The sequence below is a fragment of the Pristiophorus japonicus genome, chromosome 1 (assembly GCF_044704955.1).
Source record: "Pristiophorus japonicus isolate sPriJap1 chromosome 1, sPriJap1.hap1, whole genome shotgun sequence".
Classification (NCBI taxonomy): Eukaryota; Metazoa; Chordata; class Chondrichthyes; family Pristiophoridae; genus Pristiophorus; species Pristiophorus japonicus.
This window is the reverse complement of record NC_091977.1, coordinates 231,959,705-231,980,742: the sequence shown is the minus strand read 5'-3', so window position 1 is coordinate 231,980,742 and position 21,038 is coordinate 231,959,705. Positions and strand designations below refer to the sequence as shown.

Below are 21,038 nucleotides of genomic sequence, written 5' to 3'. Positions count from 1 at the left end.
CTTCACTTTCCATCTTAATAAAGAATTCAATCATGTTATGGTCACTCTTCTCTAAAGGACCCCACACAACAAGACTGTTAATTAACCCCTTCTCGTTACACAATACCCAATCTAGGATAGCCGGTTCCCTGGTAGGGTCCTGAACATACTGGTCTAAAAAAAACATCTCGTACACACTCCAGGAATTCATCTGCCACAGTATTATCACTAATTTGGTTTGGCCAGTTTATATGTAGATTAAAGTCACCTACGATTACTATAGTACCCTTGTTACATGCATCTCCAATTTCCTGTTTGATGACATCCCCTACACTACCACTACTGTTTGGAGGCCTATAGACAACTCCCATCAATGTTTTCTGCCCCTTGATGCTGCTTAGCTCCACTCAGACTTATTCTACATCTTGATTTTCTGAGCCAGTATCCTTTCTCACTATTGCTCTGATTTCATCCTTTACTAACACCACACCACCTCCTCTTTCTTTTTGCCTATCCTTCCGAAATACCGAAAGACGGCATCTCTGACAGTGCTGCACTCCCTCAGTGTCAGCCTAGAGTTTTGTCTCTGGAGTGGGACTTGAACCCATAACCTTCTGACTCCGAGCCACGGCTGGCGCTAGTTGCTGGAGCGTGGAATGTCATGTGGAAGCTGAAAAGGATGACTCTGCTTTTGGCATTATTGAGCTGCAAGGAATTCTGGCTCATCCATGTATGGATGTTAGATAGGAAAATATCTTACAGAATGATTGTAAGTAGGCTAATCAACCAATAGTGTTGATTGATGCACAATTTCCAGGATCACCAGATAGTAATTGGGAGCAGGAATCTTGCTTTATTTAATTTTAATAGCGCTGTCAAGAAAAAAAAATCTTGAAAAGATTGCATGATTAAAATGCTTATATTTGTTAACCTTGGTTTTAACCACAAATTTAATTGATACAATTTACTGAGTCCATCTCTTTCAAGTTTGTTTTATTACCTGATGCTATTATTATTGTCCAAAGAACAACCCATTATTAAAATCCTATCATCCCATTTCTGGATTCACACAATTCTCCTGTACTTGCAGCGTTGCTAAGGGCATTGTACTTATTTGGTGGCTGCCCCACGAGTCAGAGCCACTAAATTACATGGCCGTGATTGGGCTGGAGATCACCATGTGGACAAAGGGCTTTGGGCTGCAGAGTTCTGGGTGTGACCTCTGGACAGAGCAGGAGGGTTTAACCCTGTGCTGGTTTTAGCCAGCAAACACTGACAAATGTACACCAACAACAACTTGCATTTATATAGAGCCTTTAACATCGTAAAAACATTCCAAGGCACTTCACAGAAGCGTCATCAGACAAAATTTGACACAGATCCACGTAAGGAGATATTGGGACAGTAAGAGGTAGGTTTTAAGGAGCGTCTCAAAGGAGGAGAAAGAGCTAAAGAGATGGGAGATTTAGGGAGGTAATTCAGAGCTTAGGGCCTTGGCAGCTAAAGGCACGGCTGCAAATGGTGGAACGATGAAAATTGGGGCTGTGCAAGAGGCCAGAATTGGAGGAGGGCTGAGATCTCTGGGGTTTGTGGGGCTGAAGGAGGTTAGTGATGGGGTGGGGATGAGGTCATGGAGGGATTTGAACACAAGAATGAGAATTTAAAAATCAAGGCGTTACCGGACTGGGATTCAATGTAGGTCAGCGAGCACAGGATGAAGAATGCCAACCGTACGTGCCATTGATACATTCTGCTGATAGCACAGTGGAGCCTGGAAATTCACCACTTCGGGTATTAGAGGCATGTAATCCACAACTTGCCACTTGCTGGTGATAGGTATTAGTTCACAGCACCTCAGCAAATTTAAATTTAATTTCAGAGTCCTTGAAAACTACCCTGTGAAAATATTATTGTACAAATGTGTGGTACATTCGTATAGCCTGAGTTTTTAAAAAGTCTTCATTATCAGGTGGCATCCTGCCACATCAGCTGGCATGGTGTACCACACAGTGCTGAGGAGTGGGTTCCCAGCTTTGATTTCTAGCCCCCCCCCACTAACCCCAGCCCCAAACTCCTGAGTTCCTGTTCTGAATTATGAAGTTATGAAAGTATCAAGTCTAGTGTCTATCCACAGAGCGTGAAGGAAATGTTATAGAATGTCACCAAGTGTCTATTCTCGCACAAACCATGCCTAGCTCGAACAGAAAAGACCTGCACTTACATAGCGCTTTTCACGACCACCGACCTCCCAAAGCTCTTTACAGCTAATGAAGTACTTTGGAAGTGTAGTCACTGTCGTGATGTGGGAAACGCGGCGGCAAATTGGGCACAGCAAGATCCCACAAACTGCAATGAGATGAATGACCAGATCATTTGCTTTTAGCGAATGTGGAGCAAGGGATAAATGTTGGGCAGGACACCGGGGAAAACTCCCTGCTCTTCTTCGAAGAGTGCCGCGGGATCTTTTATGTCCATCTGAGAGAGTGGTTGTCTCATCCGGCATATCACCTAGTTGGGCAAGAAATAAGTTGTGTTCACTAAATTCTTTGAAGACAGTAAATAGTTGTTTACAGTCTAACCCTGGCATCTCAATATTGTAGAAGAGGTTAGAAATAATTGTGGTTTACTTATTTTGTAATTTTCATTTATATTTTAGATGATATAAGAGAGAGGACCCAAAAAATTATAAAATACTGAGTACTAGGATTTCTAACCCATTAATTGTGTTAGAGTAAGGCTACTTAAATATACAGTTTGTGACAAGTTTGTATCAGGCTGCCTTACCCTGTTAAATTGGTGGCTGATGCCTATTGTGTTGCTTTAAACTAGTTAACATTTTAATCTTTTCAGGCCCAGGTGGAAAGAAACATCTGCTGTATTCCTTCGTGGGCATTGGATGAAGTTCACCTAAAAGAGGCTCCACATAACTTAAAACAAAAAAATCTGTCAAGTGGTGACTATCAGACCATCAGGTAAGTATTATACCAAAAACGATGACTTGCATTTATACAGCGCCTTTAATGTAGTAAACTGTCCCAAGGCGCTTCACAGGAGCGTTATCAAACAGAATTTGACACCAAGTCACATAGGACAGGTGACCGGTAAGTTTTGAGGAGCATCTTCAAGCAGGAAAAAGTGGTGGAGAGACAAAGAGGTTTAGAGAGGGAATTCCAGAGCTTAGAGCCCAGGCAGCTGAAGGCACGGCCGCCAATGGTGAAATGATGGAAATTGGAGATGCGAAAGATGCCAGATTTGGAGGAGCGCCGAGCTCTCGGAAGGGTTTTAGGGCTGAAGGAGGTTCACTTAAATAGGGAGGGGTGAGGCCATGGCAGGATTTGAAAACAGGGATGAGAATGTTAAAATCGAGGAGTTGGCAGATTGGGAGCCAATGTAGGTCAGCGAGCACAGGGGTGATGGGTGAACGGGACAGAGTGAGTTAGGATACGGGCAGCAGAGCTTTGGAAGAGCTCAAGTTTATGTAGGGTGGAAGATGGGAGGCCAGCCAGGAGAACAGCTCAGTAACAATCAGACCCATGCCATGATTTGTACTGTATCCTGCATGAGTCTCTTGTTACAATTTCATGTCTGTGGGAGCTGGCCCACACTGTCTTATATCTACTTGTACAATAGCGTAATCTGTGGGTACAACGATAATACCCCCTTGTGACCTCAACCAGATATTTGTGTCTTTTGAGCGTGCACCTCTTCAATCTCTTTCTGAAGGTGGACTGTTCAAATACTTGGTGAGACGAGGCATGATACAAATTGATAAGCTGCTTCATTTCATAGAACAGGAGTTATGCTCAGACTGAGGTAATTCAATCAGCGCCTCTTAACTTTGTGCAGTAATAACATAATAAAAAACGTGCCATGCTTTCCCACATTGGTGGTTCATCTTTCTTGACTTACAACAAATAACTCCCCTGCATTCTAATCTTCGTGCAGTCTTAACTGGGCCTGTCTGCCTTGCAGATTTTTGTTCGATAAACCTTATCTCACCGCTTTTGTGTGTTTTGTCTGTGTTCACAGTCAGAAAGAGACTTCCTCCTAAGTTCCCAGCACCAGCAACTCCCCAATATAGTGGAGTGAGGTGTTTCTTATCATTGAGGCAAGCTAATGAATTGCTTAATATTCACAGTCCATGAGGAAACAACATCAAAGCTCAAACATTAGTATCTCAACTATCTGTTAGCTCGGGCTCTTCCCCCCCCCCCACCCCCCACCCCCATTTTCACGAATACACTATGCTTTAAAATGAAACATTTAATTTAATTCTCTTTCCAAATCTTTTCTGAGTCGGGAAAATGGTCAAATGATCCAGAAACATACTACCTCTACTAATTAAATTGATGATAGTGTTAAAACATTACTGGGAGAAGCGAAACACTGCTACGTTAATCTTATTCAAGGCTTCTTGGAAAGAGGAGAGAATGTTTACCTACAAGTCCGTTCAACTTCAAAATCTTAAATAGCATAAACACGTGCTCTGTTTCAAATACATAGGTACCACTATTTCTTATTTCCAGACTACATTGCTGTGTTTAAAATCATTATGATCTGATGAGAAGAGATGGGGGTGGGTTATTTTTGGATTTTACTGGTTGAACCCATTAATTGCATGTACATCAAAGGGTCCACAGACTTCCTCAGTTTGTTGTGGTAGTTCTGTCTGAATGGGGTATTGACACTTTGTGACCTAGTGAGCCCTTTGAGTATTCAACCTTCTTTATAGCATTCTAAATATGTAGTATTTTGTTGTTTTACTAAAATTGCCACAAATATTATTCTGTAAATTTCCAGCACTCGCGATAGCATTAAGAAGACCTGTAATGGCTTTTCTTCCTGTTTCCGCATCGTTACCTCTGGGGGTTCCCCAAAGATCGATCCTTGGCCCCCTCCTATTTCTCATCGGCATACAGCGCCCCCCCCCGGCGATATCATCTGAAAACACAACGTCAATTTCCAATTGTTTGGTGACGACACCCAGCTCTACTCCCACCATTTCTCTCGACCCCTCCACTGTCTCTCAATTGTCAGACAGCTTGTCTGACATGCAGGACTGGATGAACAGCAATTTCCTGCAACTAAATATTGGGAAGACCAAAGCCAATGTCTTCGGTCCCTGCCACAAACTCCATTCCCTAGCCACCGACTCCATCCCTCTCCCTCGCATCTGTCTGAGGATGAACCAGTTTGCTTGCAAACTTGGTGTCGTATCTGACCCTGAAATTAGCTTCCGACCATATATCCGCGCCATCACGAAGACCGCCTATTTCCACCTCTGTAACATCGCCCGACTCCAGCCCTGCCTCAACTCATCCACTGCAGAAACCCTCATCCATGCTTTTCTTACCTCTAGACTTGGCTATTCCAATGCACTGCTGACTGGCCTCCCACATTCTACTATCCATAAACTTGAGGTCATCTAAAACTCTGCAGCCCTGTTCACCCATCGCCCCTGTGCTCGCTGACCTACATTGGCTCCTAATTCTCATCCTTGTTTTGAAATTGCTCCATGGCCTCGCCCCTCCCTATCTCTGTAACCTCCTCCAGACTCACAACCTCTGAGATCTATGCTCTCCTCTAATTCTTGCCACTTGCGCATCCCTGATTTTAGTTGCTCCTTCATTGGCTGCCGTGCCTGCAGCTGCCAGGGCCCTAAGCTCTGAAATTCCCTCCCTAAACCTCTTTGTCTCCCTCCCTCTCTTTCCTCCTTTAAGACGCTCCTTAAAACCTACCTCTTTGACCAAGGGTCATCTGCCCTAAGATCTCCTTATGCGGTTCGGTGTCAAATTTTGTTTTATGAAGCTTCCATGAAGCATCTTGGGACGTCTTACTACATTAAAGGCTCTATATAAATACAAGTTGTTGTTCTTCTGGCTGTAAGAAGATACAACATTAAATTACTGACTCACCGTTATTTTAAGATTCAATAGAAACCTAGACACTACAGTTTCCACTATTAGCGGGTGAGCACGTACCACGGCTGTGCGGCGTTCATTTGTGTGCTATTTCAACACGAGCATTGACCCATTTATTTAAGTACCTTGACATCTACGTTAAAATAGAGGAGTCACGTGATCGAGATGTGTAGAGTCCATTGATGTCGCTAAAATTAATTTTGAGGCTTCATTCTTATTTCATGTTCAATTTACTCTGAAGAGTTAGTTTCATATTGCATAATAGCTATCATAATCTGAACAATGGGTTTCAGATGACTTTTTAAACATTTGAATTGAGTAAGGGTTGTAAATCTGTGATAACTGTGAGTTACTAACCAGGTACTAATTCTTGTTGAGATTTTTGCATCCTTGGAACATGTTTGACATTTCATAAATATAACCACACTCACTGAAACTTTTTCCTAATGACCATAGGGAGCTGAAATTCAGTGTCCCTGAAGGGACCGTGACCACGGGCTTTGGGTGGCCGATCAAACCCGCGGTCGGGTGTCTGTTCCTCCCCGGGCCATATTTGGCTCGGAGTGGATTTCAGCGGTGCGAACTTCTGCTGGAACCGGCGGGGTGAAGCCGTGGTAAAGGCATTTGTGCCATGGTGACCTCATCAGCGTGCAGGTCACTGAAAAACGGCCATGCCAGTGATATTGAGCTACAAAAAGCAAGGATTTTTTCAGGCAGTGCCCCCGCAACGTTTTTCACTTGGTGCACAAACGCAACACCGCTGGAGTATTGCCGCGATCGGGTCCGTTTCTTCGGTAATATAAGCTTGTTATTTTTTTGGCTCCATTAAACCTGCTGAGTGCTGCTCAGAGGTTTTGACAGACTTTGAGGATTTTCAGGTCTGACTCTTTAGTGAAGGCCTGTAGGCCTCATTCTGGGCTGCAGAGACCTGCTTGGCAGGGTTCACTTTGTGGATGGGAGGAGTGTTGGGAAGGCAACACCGGTTCTACCTGGTCAGACGCACGGCAGCACGCAGGAGAAGGCGTCGCCGTCAGCACCGTCTAGAGAGGCAGCGGGCAAGGGAGGCAGCAACCATGGCTGCACAACAGAGAGAAGGGTGTGCAGATGTGTGCAGAGCTGCAGCTCGAGAAGGTGGCCAGGAGGGAAATGGCATCAGGAGGAGGGTGAGGGATACTGACCCACCCCACCCCTCCACATACTGGGAGAGGAGCCTTTCCAGCAAGAGCCTCCACAGGAGCCCAATAATGAGGAGGACCAGGGAGATGGCCAGCAGGCAGCTGCCAGGGGAGGTGGCCAACGCAGAGGTGGGGGTAGGAGGCCATACCCTCAAAGAGTCTACAGACCTCAGTTCTCCTTCCTCCAGTTCAGTGATGAGCAATGCCTGTGAAGACTCCGATTTTGGACGGAAGTACTCAGGGAGCTCCGCACTGTTCTGCGAGTAGATCTGCAGCCTCAAACACGTCTCAGGACCGCCCTCACCATGGAGATCAAGGTCACCATCGCCTTGAATTTTTATGCCACGGGGTCTTTCCAGTCTGCCACTGCAGACATTGGCAACATCTCCCAATTCACTGTACAGGAAAAGGGTCCAGTACATCTTCGTCCTGATGACAAGGGAGAAACCGGTGGAGCGGCAGGCCGGATTTGCCTGAATGGCAGCCATCCCGCATGTGCAGGGTGCCATTGAGTGCATACACGTTGGGATGAGGGCGCCACATCATCACCCGAGATCCTTGTGAACCGCAAAGGCTTCCACTCGTTGAATGTGCAGCTCATGTGTGACCACCAGCGTTGGATCCTGGCAGTTGATGCGAGGTACCCAGGAAGCAGCCATGGTTCGTTCATTCTGCACCAGACCAGTGTGCCCGTTGTCTTCACCGGCCTGAATCAGAATTGCGGTTGGCTACTTGGGGACAAGGGATATCGAGCAGTGCATAGGCATCCTTAAGCAGAGGTTCCGGTGCCTGGACTGCTCTGGTGATGCCTTGCAGTACTCTCTTCACCGGGTCTCCATAATCTTCGTGGGCTGTTGCATGCTGCACAACCAGCCATCATGAGGGGACAGCCGCTGGAGGTCGAGCCAGCAGTTCCATCTGATGATGAGGAGGAGGAGGAGGAGGTGGAGGAGGATCCCCGTCGCCCCAGAGCTAGGAGGCGTCATCCCCATCACCACCCTGGAAGGGAGGTGCAGCTGTTTCTTATAGCTGCCCTCTTCAGATAATCCTATTCACACATGACACTTCAGCTACCACTTTCAATTACCATCACAATGAGTGCATTAACACAGAATTTCCCACTCCCAAATGAAACACCTGGCCAGATATATGTGCCAAAAATAAAGATTTACCAAATTATCCAAATCAGTGCAAAAACAGGACATAAACAACAATATAATAATACTCTAATCATTTTTTACCTCTGTGCATCTCATATAACACTTCTTACGCACGACTACCCCCTAACACAACGCCCAAGTGACATCCCTGTGGCTGCATCATGGATCTGGGAAGGCTGCTGTGCTTGTTGTCTGGGACCTTCAGCTGTCCTTCTGGGAAGCCCTAGAACACCTCTGGGCCTGGAAGGGCCGGGTGCAGACTGGTCAGCACCCTCCTGGGAGGGTACAGTCTGGCTTGGCTCGGGTGGAACCATGTGTGGAGGCACTGGCGGAGTGAGAGATCTGGGGCCAGGAATGGTGTGATGCTGAGAGAGCACATCATCATCGAGGTCCGAGAGCCTGCGTCACTCCCTGGGCGTGGCACATGACAGCCACCACCAAGCTGAGGGAGGTCAGTGGCGCAAGACCGGAAGGACTCAGCCGCGAAGGCAACACTGAGGTGTCTGGTGGCATCGAGCTGAGACTGCATGAGAGCAGCCAGAGTCTCAAATGCATCAGTGATGGCAGCGGTTTGGCACTCCATGGCCTGTTGTCCAGTTTACATAAGAGCAATCTGAGCTTCCAATGCCGCAGCCATATCTCCAATGCAGCACCGATGTGATCGACTTCCGGTGCCATGAAGACGCACTGTGAGCGTTTCAGTCTGAGTCCCACTTTGTCCAATAATGTAGAACCTCTTCAAGTTGTTCAGATGTTCGGCGGAGTCACGACCTGTGACCAGTATGTCATCTTGGAACACAACGGTTCTGGGGACGGACTTCAGTAGACTCTCATGTTCCTTTGAAATGTGGCTGCAGCCGAGCGAATTCCAAAAAAGCACCTGTTGTAGATAAACAGTCCTTTATGAGTGTTGATGCACGTAAGTTTCTTCAACGTCTTGACCAACTCCTGAGTCATGTAGGCTGACATCAGATCCAGTTTTGTGAACGACTTCCCCCCGGCTAGCGTTGCAAACAGGTCATCAGCTTTCGGTACGGGTATTGATCTTGTTTCGAAACTCGGTTGATCATAACCTTGTAGTCTCCACAAATCCTGACAGTGCCATCACTTTTCAACACAGGAACAATGGGGCTGGCCCATTCATTAAATTTGACCGGTGATATGATCCCTTCACGCTGGAGTATGTCCAGTTCGATTTCAACCTTCTCCCTCATCATGTACGGAACTGCCCAAGTTTTATGATGGACGGGTCTTGCATCTGAGTCCATGTGGATCTGCACCTTGGCTCCTGTGAAATTGCCTGGTTCAAACAGCGAGGGGAACTTGCTCAGTACTTGAACACATGGAGTATCTCGTTCCAGTTCCATTTGATTTTTTCTAATCAGTTCCTGCCGAACAACGTTGGACCATTGCCTGGAACAATCCATAACGGTAAATCGTGAACCGCACTTTCATACGGCACCTTGATTACTGCACTGCCAATCACCGTTATGAGTTCTTTAGTGTACGTACACAACTTGGCATTGACTGGACTCAGCTTAGGTCTCACAGCCTTAGTATCACACAGCCTGTCGAATATACTCTGGCTCATTATTGATTGACTCGCACCCGTGTCCAATTCCATCGATACCGGCACAACACTAGGTTTCACATTAATCATTATCGGTTGGCTCTTTGTTAGGAACGAATACATTCCATACACTTCCTCCTCTGGTATCTCGGATTACATATCTGGATCTGTGCTAGATTGGTCATCATCCTCCATGTGGTGTGTCGCAGTACGCTTGCTCAGTTGCGGACACATGCGTGGAGATGCCCCACTCTCGAACAGCCTTCACAAATATATTGTTTAAACTGACACTGATGATGCTGATGATTTCCCCCACAACGCCAACACGGTGATATCGGATTCATTCCCGTTGGCGGACTTTGAGCAGCCACAGGTTTCGCGTACGCAGTCGGGTAGGCCCTGCCATATGTAGCTCTGCCAAACGACGATACTATCTTGTTTATAGTACTTGCTGAGTTCCGATTTTTCAATGATATCTGCTTTAAGCTTTTGTCCGTCGTCATGCATGATTCGGCAATCGTGATGGACTTGTTCAAATCCAGCGTCTCCGCCGCCAGTAGCTTACGCAGGATCACCTCGTGGTTACTGCCAATCAGACAAAGAAGTCCCACAGCATGTCTGCCAATGCAGTTTCGAACTTACACAGTTCAGCTCGACGTCTTAGGTCGGCAATGAATTCTGATACTTCCTGGTCCTCAGAACGAACATACGTTTTGAATCGGTATCTTGAGATGATGATGCCTTCATCTGGTTTGAGATGGTCACGTACCAGTGCACACAATGTTTCATAGTCCTTGTCCTTAGGACTTAAGGGCGAAAGGAGATTCTTTATGAGTCCATAGATTTTCGGACCGCAAACGGTGACGAGGACCGCCTGGCGCCGAACTGCTTCTGCCTCTTTCTCCATTTTGTTGGCCACAAAGTACTGGTTCAAGTGGGCTACAAAGTCTGCCCAATCTTCTCCCTCCACGAATTGCTCCAGAATTCCAATTATGCTCATTTTTGCATGCGAAGGTTCTTGTTATCTCGTAGCCAAATGTTGTGTATGCAATAACTCAGACTGAATCCTGTAAACTCCGAACAGATACAAATCTGGCTCTACTTTATTAGGGCCCAAAGTGATTACATTACAAGATGGCTGGCCTTTTATACCTGGGCCGCACACATGTGCGCACAGCCCAATGACCTCCGACAGTGGCGCCACCTGGTGGCTAGTAAAACCAAGCATACATACATGACACAGACAGTGGCGCCACCTTGTGGCTAGTAAACTCAAGCATACATACATGACACAGGCAGCCTACGCTTCAGGCCTGTGTATTCAGGCAAGCATAAATGGGAGAAGGGCTGCTGTGAGGGGGAAGTGGGGGATGAAGGCATGGAGGATGCAACTAGCAAGACTTCCATGAAGGAAAGGAACAGTAGGTGCTGGCGCATTGAAGGCAGAGTCATTCAAGGAGGTGCCTTCACTTATTCACATCGGCGTCAGCACTACTGTCGGCCACAGGGAATGCAGCATGGCCGCCGACCAACGCCTGAGCCCTCTGCTCTAAAGGTGTGAGCAGCTGTGTGTCTGCATCACCACCCCTGGTCATCCTTAGCTCAGCTCTAATGTGTGCCAGTTGGGCCTGCAAAAGAAAGCATGGTTGGTGAGTACAACTGTGATGACGCATCAGAAATGAGTGCACAAATGTTTGTATGTGACGGGCAGCTTTAAGTGTGAGACGAAAGGGAGCCTCCATTGCGAGAACACACACATATATGTATAGAGGCGTGAACAATGAAATGCTGCTTGACTGAGTACACAGTGATTATGGGAAATAAGAACATGTTGAAGGAGTGTCTCGCAGATGCAAGGTCAGCAATTGGTGGAAGAGCTACTCACTTTCATAAGTCGGATGATGTCACTGAATCTCTGCCTGCACTGCACGGGTGTCCTCACATATATGGAGGTGCCTGACACCTTCCCGGCAATCTCCCATCAACTATTATGTACTGCCTGTCTGCCAGATCTCCCCACGTCAGGAAACAATATTCTTCTTCTGTCCTCTGCACCGTCCATCAATGTCTCCAGCTCCAGATCAGTGAACCTGTTGGCTCTCCTTGCATCACTTACACCAGCCATCCTTCCAACCTCCTTCCCCCTCAGGGCCTCTAAAAAGGCCAAGGAACAGCTGGCTAGTTAGAAACCCTTACCTGCATGCTGAATTTCTCAGTGGTCATTACGCTCCATTTAAAACAGCCACACCACTGAGAAATCCACTTTGGAAGGGTTCCTCAGCGCTGGAACCCATTTTTTCACTTTTGGAGCTGAATATATGGCGGCCCAGCCACGAAAATGTTTTGGCGATAATGACCCCAAAAAGTAGGGGGGAGCACCAGCTTTCCAGCGGTACTGAATTTCGGCATCTAGATGTGTAACTGCGCCAATTCCTGCTGCGCATTGCCTCGCGCCGTTATCAATTCTCTGTTGTAACAGAGGACACGGTACAATAGCACTTTACCTATGAAACGTTCCTGTATTGTGAAGTGGAATTAGGGCTACAGTTTGCATCTGTAATGGTGATTGCAGTATATATATCTAGCTCCATGAAGATGTTCTGTTTTACATAAAATGTACAGCACAGAAACAGGCCATTAGGCCCAACTGGTCTGTGTCAGTTTTTATACTCCACACGAGCCTCCTCCCACCCCTCTTCACCCAACCTTATTAGCATTCCCTTCTACTCCTTTTTCCTTCATGTGTTTATCTAGCTTCCCCTTAAATGTATCAGTGCTATTCGCCTCAATCACTCCATGTGGTAGCGAGTTCCTCTTTCTAACCACTATCCGGGTAAAGAATTTTCTCCTAAATTCCTTATTGAATTTATTCGTGACTATCTTATATTTATGACACCTAGGGCTGGATTTTAGGCTTTTATGTTTTTGGGGCGATAATGGTGCCAGGGCGGTGAAGTTAGCGGCTGGAAGTATTTCGCGCCTCAGTAGGTAAGTTTGGGTATCTGGGCCCTGCGTCAGGGGGCGCAGCGCTAATGGAGGCATTGTACACTTCTCTTGGTGCTAGGATGGGAAACTTACGAGCTAAAGAGCCGGCCTGGGAGCGCTCCGAAAGACATCTGAGAGAGAGGGCAAAACCTAAAAAAACCCATAAAAACTTGCTTAAAACATTGCCTACTCTACCACAACACAAATCGCTAAAAAGAAATTAAAGAGAAAACAATCACACTTCCTTTAGAAGTCCATTACTCACCTTTTCGCCAATGGGATGGTTGAACTGCCCTGATTTCCCAGGCAGACGGGTTGGGCAGGAGCTCACACTCGCGAAGGTGTTGCAACCAGGCAGCTCTTCTGGATGGTGCTGCTCCGAGGCAAAACCAGACCCAAGAATTGCTACGGGACGTGCAGGCTGACCGCCCGCCCAGAAGACCTCACCGCCGACAATGCCGCCGCTCCGGGGTGAAAAACGGAGCACAGAAGACCGGTAAAACCAGCCCATAGTTTTGGATTTGCCCACAAGGGAAAACATCTTCTCTACGTCGACCCTATCAAACTCCTTCATAATCTTGAAGACTTCTATTAGGTCACCCCTCAGTCTTCTCTTTTCTAGAGAAAGAGCTTCAGCCTGTTCCTGATAGTTCCTATAATACAACAGTGACGACACTCCAAAAGTACTTCATTGACTGTAAAGTGCTTTGAGACGTCCGGTGGTCGTGAAAGGTGCTATATAAATCCAAGTCTTTCTTCTTTCTAGTTCTAACCTCTCCGTTATGGTATCATTCTCATAAAACTTTCTTGCACCTTCTCCAGTGCCTCTATATCCTTTTTATAATATGGAGACCAGATCAGTTGACAGTTCTCTATTCATGGTGTGCAGATTGGTACCGGAAGATAAGAAAATACAGAGATTATGGAGATAGGGAGTGGTGAGGCCAATGTTTTTACTTCTAACTGGGTAGCCGTGGTCAATGGCATAGCTTAGGTATCAGTATTGGCTAAATTATCTTCTTGAGGGTGTAGTGTGTAGAATCTGAGTTTGCAATTGATGGCAAATTGTGCAAAAATAGATGTTCTGAGGGAAGGTATTAAATTCCAAGAGATCTACAAGCTTAATTGGGCATATGAACGGTTCATGGTACTTAATGAGAAATTCAAGATGAAGGGTATGATAATCATTTATAATTCAGTGTACAGTAGTTTTTCTTCTCCTCTGCCATGCTGTTATAATGTAAATGCAGGCAAGCCCGACACTGGAATGATGCAGCGAGACTCTCTGTGAGAGGGAGTCTTGCTTTTCTTTGGAGTCAGTTCAGGCCTGCGCATCAGATTTACGCTCCCAATTTAGCATTGTGAAGTGGTTTCAGCTTCATGCTGACAGGAAATTTGTCAAGTGCTGATGCGCCATTAATGCAATGAATCAGGCAATGTATCTGGCTGTATAGTTTCTCAAAATGTCATTAGTATTTTCTTGCAACTGCAATGTGTAGAAATAGATTTTCTAGAATGTATGCAAGTCCAAGGTAAGGTACTGTATAAAGTCATTGTTGTAGAACCAAGGGGCCAAGTTTCCACAAGAGCTGCTCCTATTTTTTTGGAGCAACTAGTTTTTTTTGAGTATCTTAAAAATCGCAATTCTCCACATTTAGTTTGCTCCCGTTTCAGTTTCAGTTTCTTTTTAGTTCATTTATTTTTTCAAAAGGGGGCATTACCTGCCACTCACACCTGTTTTGGTCATTTAAGCAAGTTTAGACAGCCAATAGTTATTCCAAACTAACTTAGGCTAGCGTATGTGTCCACTTTTGTACACTCAGAAAAACCTTGCGCACACTTTAGAAATCAGGCGCAGGTAGCCAGAAATAGGGGGGTGAGGCGGAGGGAAGTTATAGGATTTTCCAAAGCACTAAACACCTTCACAACAACATTAAAGAAGCATAAGTACATTTAAAGCACTAAGCACTAAACAAAGCAGTACATTTAAAGCACCAAGCACTAAACAAAACACAAAAATACGCATTCAATAAAAATAAAAAATACAAGGAAAGCACCAAGACTTACAAAGCACAAAACAAAGCATAAAAAGTAATAAACAATTAATAAACAAATAAAAAATAGAAGGAACCCTGCACCTAAAGCACCAAGACCAAAGTAATAAGCAATCAGCCAATCAATAACAAATAAAAAATAGAAGTCCTACCTTTATGTGAAGGGAAGGCAGCAGGCCGCTGATGAGGGAGAGGGGAGGAGGGGGGGAAGAAGGGGGAGGAGGCGGAGGGAGGAGAGGAGGGGTAGAGGAGGGAGGAGGAGGGAGGAGAGGAGGGGCGAGGTGGGAGGAGAGGAGGGGGGAGCGGAGGGGGAGGAGGGGAGAGAGGGGGGCGAGGAAGAGGAGGGGGGAGAGAGGAAGGGGAGGAGGAGGGGAGGGGGGCAGAGGAGGGGTGGGGGGGAGGACAACGTTAAACAGACGAGCCTGCCCGGGTTCCATCCAACTCACGTCTTGCCCCCAATCTCTTTGCTTTCCTGCTATTCCGCACCCCCCCCCGAACATCTCTGAGACAGTCCCAAGGAACACTCGATGGCCTCAACCATCTTCCTTCTTGATGGTCACTTTTGCCAGCTCCTTCTCCCTTTCTTGTTTGGCTTTCTGTTCCCGGGATCTCCTGTCTCCGATGACGGACATTGCCATCTGTTCCCTTGCAGGTCGCGGCGGGAAGCCCATTCAGCCAGGGCTAGGGGCGGCGTTCTTCAGGTCCCTGCCACACAGCCTGCAGCACATGCACACAGAATCTGGGGGCGAGGAGCTACTGCGCATGGGCTCACATTCTAGCGCGCATGTGCAGAGGTCCCGGCACTGTTTTCAGCGCCGGGACCTGGCTCCGCCCCCCCCCACACATTCTGCTGCACCATGCCAGGGCCCTACATCGGTGCTGCTGCGTGGAGAATACGAAGGTAAATAATCGACGCTGTTTCTGTTCCAAAAAGTCGGCGCACGGAGGTGCACCATTCTAACCATGGGTGCAAACTTGGGCCCCAAGACTGGAGAATTATGCACACTTTTGGACATGAATCTTATCCACTAGTGTGCATTCTCCACCACCGCCCCCCCCCCCCCCCAAGAAAACAACAAAAATAGACCCATATTTTGTCATTGAGCCATGAGGGGAAGTTAAAGAAGCTGTATCTGCTTTCAGTGGGGAAAAGATAAGGAGGAAATTTATTAAAACGAGAGTCATTAAGATGGACACAAGGTATTTTGCGTGGAAACAATTTAGTAGAAAGGTGACATAGTAACCTGAAGAAACCAAGTCGATCCATTATTAGTCAATTTATGTAACAGGCAGTTACCTAATATGCAGCGACTCATATGTGGCATTCAGAAGTGAACTGGCTTTTTGACTAACCTGGGAATACAGGGAGATTAGCAGTTTTTTTTTACATTCTATAGCACATGCTCTCCTAGTCCCACTTGAGTGTTATGGGGAAATCTCAATGGGAAGGCTGTGACAGGCTAAGTTTTGATGTGCCTATGAATTTAAGGGAGAACAAGGGGCCAAACTTTCCTGGAAAAATAACAGCAAGTTCATGACTCGCGCCGTTATTAATGCACCAAGTGGCCAGCAAGTTCAGGGGATGAAGAGATACGCCGTGAGTTGTGAATCTCCAGAACTTGCTGGTTGATTTACGCCACTCCACCAATTGCTTTTCACAAAGAGCATCTCGCCCTGAACCTCCCCCTTATATACAAGAACATGCTGGATTTGCACATTAATTACCCATTAAACTCGCCGCAGAAAGTTAGGTCTCATAACGGCGTAAGTACCCTTTTAACAATGTGATAATTGTCCTCCAATGCTAACCAATCTCTCTGGCTCAGAAAGGGGACAATTTAAACTGTTCAATCTCATTCCTGCATGTAATAAATTGTTGTTAAAGATTTTAAAAAGGTGAAATTATTTTTTTTCCTGTCTTAATCCAACCTTTCTTTCCCTCTCTGTTTATTTCTCTTTCTGTACCTGATTTGACTCTAATTCACCCAATTTCCTTCCCCGTCATTCCTCTGTTTATTTCTCAATCCTTAAGAAAAGGATGAACAGCTGGGTCTCTTTTCTCTTGAAAAAAGAAGGCTGAGGGGTGGCCTAATAAAGGTCTTTAAAATTATGAAAGGTTTTGATAAAATGTTTCCACTTGTGGGGAAGAGTATAACTGAAGACCATCAATGCAAGATAGTCACCAAGAAATCCAAAAAGGAATTCAGAAGGAACTTTTTTACCCAAAGAGTGGTGAGAATGTGGAACTCGCTCCCATGGGGCATGGTTGAAGTGAATAGTATAGATGCATTTAAGTGGAGGCTAAACAAGCATATGAGGGAGAAGGGAATAGAGGGTTATGCTGATAGATTTAGATGAGGAAAGACGAGAGGAGGCTCGAGTGGAGCATAACTAGTTGGGCTTGGACTGGTTAGGTCAAATGGCCTGTTTCTGTGCCGTATATCCTATGTAATCCTACGTAAATCTCATTGGTTAAGGAGATACACAGTTGGTCCCAGATGCTCTGTTGTCCTTGCCGCGCCGTTGTCAGCTTACGACTTCCCGCAACTTACAGCGCAAAAGTTTTTCAAGCTGAAGGGTGAAGGAAAAAGTCTTAGCTTATGGCATATGCCATGAGATGCCCCACTCCAGCAAAATTTGGCCCATTAATTCCCTTGACTAGATCGTGACATGGAATGAGCGGTTTAGCTGAGATCTGTTAGCTTTCCGCAGGTCCTGGTCTCAACAGATACACGTGGTACAATGCTGCTCTGACAAGGGTGAAGGGGAAGAGAATGCAATCTGGCAATCTGGAAAACATTCTTTCAAAATTGTATTTGAAACCAGACTACAAAGGTCAAAGATGCAGTGTCCGGTGTAATGTGATGCAAATGATTGTTTATGTCTTGCATTTAACACATTCTTCTTGTGATTCTTGACTTAGGCTGCCAAAATGGAAGAACAGTGCTACTACAATGAAACCATTGCCTTTTTTTACAACAACAGTAAAAAGTACCTTGCAACAGAATGGAATACAGTCAGCAAGCTTGTCATGGGCCTGGGCATCACAGTGTGCATCTTCATCATGCTTGCTAACTTGCTCGTTATGATTGCCATCTATGTGAACCGTCGCTTCCATTTCCCTATTTATTATTTGATGGCCAACTTAGCAGCCGCAGACTTTTTTGCAGGCCTGGCGTATTTTTACCTCATGTTCAACACGGGACCCAACACCCGCAGGTTGACTGTGAGCACGTGGCTGCTCCGCCAGGGCCTCATCGACACAAGCCTCACCGCCTCGGTGGCTAACCTGCTGGCCATTGCCATCGAGAGGCACATAACGGTCTTTCGCATGCAGCTCCACACCAGGATGAGCAACCGGCGGGTTGTGGTGGTGATTGTGGTGATCTGGACCATGGCCATTGTCATGGGGGCCATCCCCAGCGTGGGTTGGAATTGCATCTGCGACATCAACATCTGCTCCACCATGGCTCCGCTCTACAGCAGCTCCTATTTGGTATTTTGGGCCATTTTCAACCTGGTCACCTTCGTCGTCATGGTGATCCTGTACGCCCATATCTTTGTCTACGTGCGCCAGAGGACTATGAGAATGTCTCGCCACAGCTCGGGACCTCGCAGAAACCGCGACACCATGATGAGCCTGTTGAAGACTGTTGCTATAGTGCTTGGTAAGTTTTTCTTTTTACTATTCGAGCACTGCAGATAGTTAATGGACGTTCATTGTTTGTGTTGCTGTTTTTTCCTTTCTGTCCTTTGAGTCTTCAGGTTAAGGTTTCACGCCTGACTTGTTGAGCAGCAATACAACATTATAAATTGCAGCTAGCAAGTTTTCACCTATCTAAAAATCAAGAAATATTTCCTTTTTAATGCCCGTAACAAATGAGATGCGTGTTACAGGGCAGCTTAACATTGCCCATGTGGCCCTTGAGGATGTATACTTCAAGAATCCATTATAAAAACATTTTCAGCAACCAATTGCTTATCAACTTGTACATGACTTCTCATATCTGCTATCCTTCAACTTGCTCAATATAAACATTTCAGTGCAATCATGAGGAATGCGCAAATTTAATATCTTTTTGTAGCGTTTTGCATTTTATTTTGCAGTCAGCCATCTGCTTGGTTGTAAGGAAGTGTGCTAAACCAGTGCCAATGACCCACATTTGCTTTCCTCATCTGTCCATATCCTAACTCGCACTGTGTCCCACTCACCCATCACCCCTGTGCTCGCTGACCTATATTTGGTCCTGGCCCAGCAACGCCTCGCTCTTCAAATTCTCATCCTTGTTTTCAAATCCCTCCATGACCTCGCCACTCCCTATCTCTGTAATCTCCTCCAGCCTTACAACTCTCTGAGATCTTTGCGCTCCTCCAATTCTGGCCTCTTGAGCATCCCCGATTTTAATCGCTCCATTATTGGCGGCCGTGCCTTCAGCTGCCTCGAACCTAAGCTCTGGAGTTCCCTTCCTAAACCACACCACCTCTCTACCTCTGTCTCTTTTAAGACGCTCCTTAAAACCTACCTCTTTGACCAAACTTTTGGTCATTTGTCCCAATACTCTTTATGTGGCTCGGTGTCAAATTTTGTTTGATAACATTGCTGTGAAGCATCTTGGGATGTTTAACTACATTAAAGGCGCTATATGAATGCAACTTTTTCGTTGTTGTTGGTGGCAATGTCATGAGTATGTGCTGGAGAGGATCTAACTAACTATAGTCCTGAGTGTGTCTTCTCTAGTAAGGTGACCGAGGGAGATTGCAGGAATTGCTGGGAGGCATAGGGAGAATTGCTATGCCATTGTTTCTTTGAATGCTCCCTCTTCTGTTTATTAAATGTAAAATTGTCAGTGTAAGCAATTTTTGTCTTCCACCCATCCACCACCCTTCCTTTTATCTGCCAGTTTACTCACTTGCTCCTTCTTTCCTTAAGGTACCAACTGGCTACATTTCCAGCACCTAGCTGAAATGGCCCAGACTAGTGAGTATTGGCAGATGGCAGGCATTAATACAGAGTTTGATCCAATCCTGGCTTCACCTGACATTCGCAATGTTATTCCTAATGAGGCCACGGGGCAGTGATCAGGAACGGGAACATTGACTTTTTTTGAAAAAGCATTCTGTTCCATAACTCGAGGGTAATGAAAGTTAATTATAGTTCCCTACCACAGCGACTTGTTGAGATCATTTAAGTTGGCACAAGCATAGAAACATAGAAACATAGAAAATAGGTGCAGGAGTAGGCCATTAGGCTCTTCGAGCCTGCACCGCCATTCAGTAAGATCATGGCTGATCATTCACCTCAGTAACCCTTTCCTGCTTTCTCTCCATACCCCTTGATCCCGTTAGCAGTAAGGGCCATATCTAACTCCCTCTTGAATATATCCAATGAACTGGCATCAACAACTCTCTGCGGTAGAGAATTCCCCAGGTTAACAACTCTCTGAGTGAAGAAGTTTCTCCTCATCTCAGTCCTAAATAGCTTACCCCTTATCCTTAGACTACGTCCCTTGGTTCTGGACTTCCCCAAAATCGGGAACATTCTTCCTGCATCTAACCTGTCCAATCCTGTCAGAATGTTATGTTTTTATGAGATCCCCTCTCATCCTTCTAAATACCAGTGAATACAGGCCCAATCGATCCAGTCTCTCCTCATATGACATTCCAGCCATCTCGGGAATCAGTCTGGTGAACCTTCGCTGCACTCCCTCAATAGCAAGAACATCCTTCCTCAGATTAGGAGACCAAAACTGTATACAATATTCCAGGTGAGGCCTCACCAAGGCCCTGTACAACTGCAATAAGACCTCCCTGCTCCTATACTCAAATCCCCTATGCTAGCTATGAAGGACAACATACCATTTGCCTTCTTCACCGCCTGCTGTACCTGCATGCCAACTTTTAATGACTGATGTACCATGACACCCAGGTCTTGTTGCACCTCCCCTTTTCCTAATCTGCCGCCATTCAGATAATATTCTGCCTTCGTGTTTTTGCCACCAAAGTGGATAACCTCACATTTATCCACATTATACTGCATCTGCCATGCATTTGCCCTGTCACCTAACCTGTCTAAGTCATTCTGCAGTCTCTTAGTGTCCTCCTCACAGCTCACACCGCCACCCAGCTTAATGTCATCTGCAAACTTAGAGATATTACACTCAATTCCTTCATCTAAATCATTAATATATATTGTA

The 21,038-nt window shown here is 45.9% G+C and overlaps 1 protein-coding gene across 2 annotated transcripts in view; it reads left to right on the top strand.

Moving 5' to 3' along the window:
* Positions 1-21,038, top strand: part of lpar1 (lysophosphatidic acid receptor 1) — a 159,930-nt gene that overhangs the window by 41,746 nt on the left and 97,146 nt on the right. The window contains exons 2-3 of one of the 2 annotated variants that reach the window (XM_070887928.1): positions 2,830-2,951; positions 17,768-18,512. In XM_070887928.1, coding sequence (XP_070744029.1) covers positions 17,777-18,512 — 736 coding nt within the window. In that variant the 5' untranslated portion in view covers positions 2,830-2,951; positions 17,768-17,776. The remainder of the gene's footprint in view (positions 1-2,829; positions 2,952-17,767; positions 18,513-21,038) is intronic. The other variant, XM_070887937.1, reaches the window with a different exon arrangement.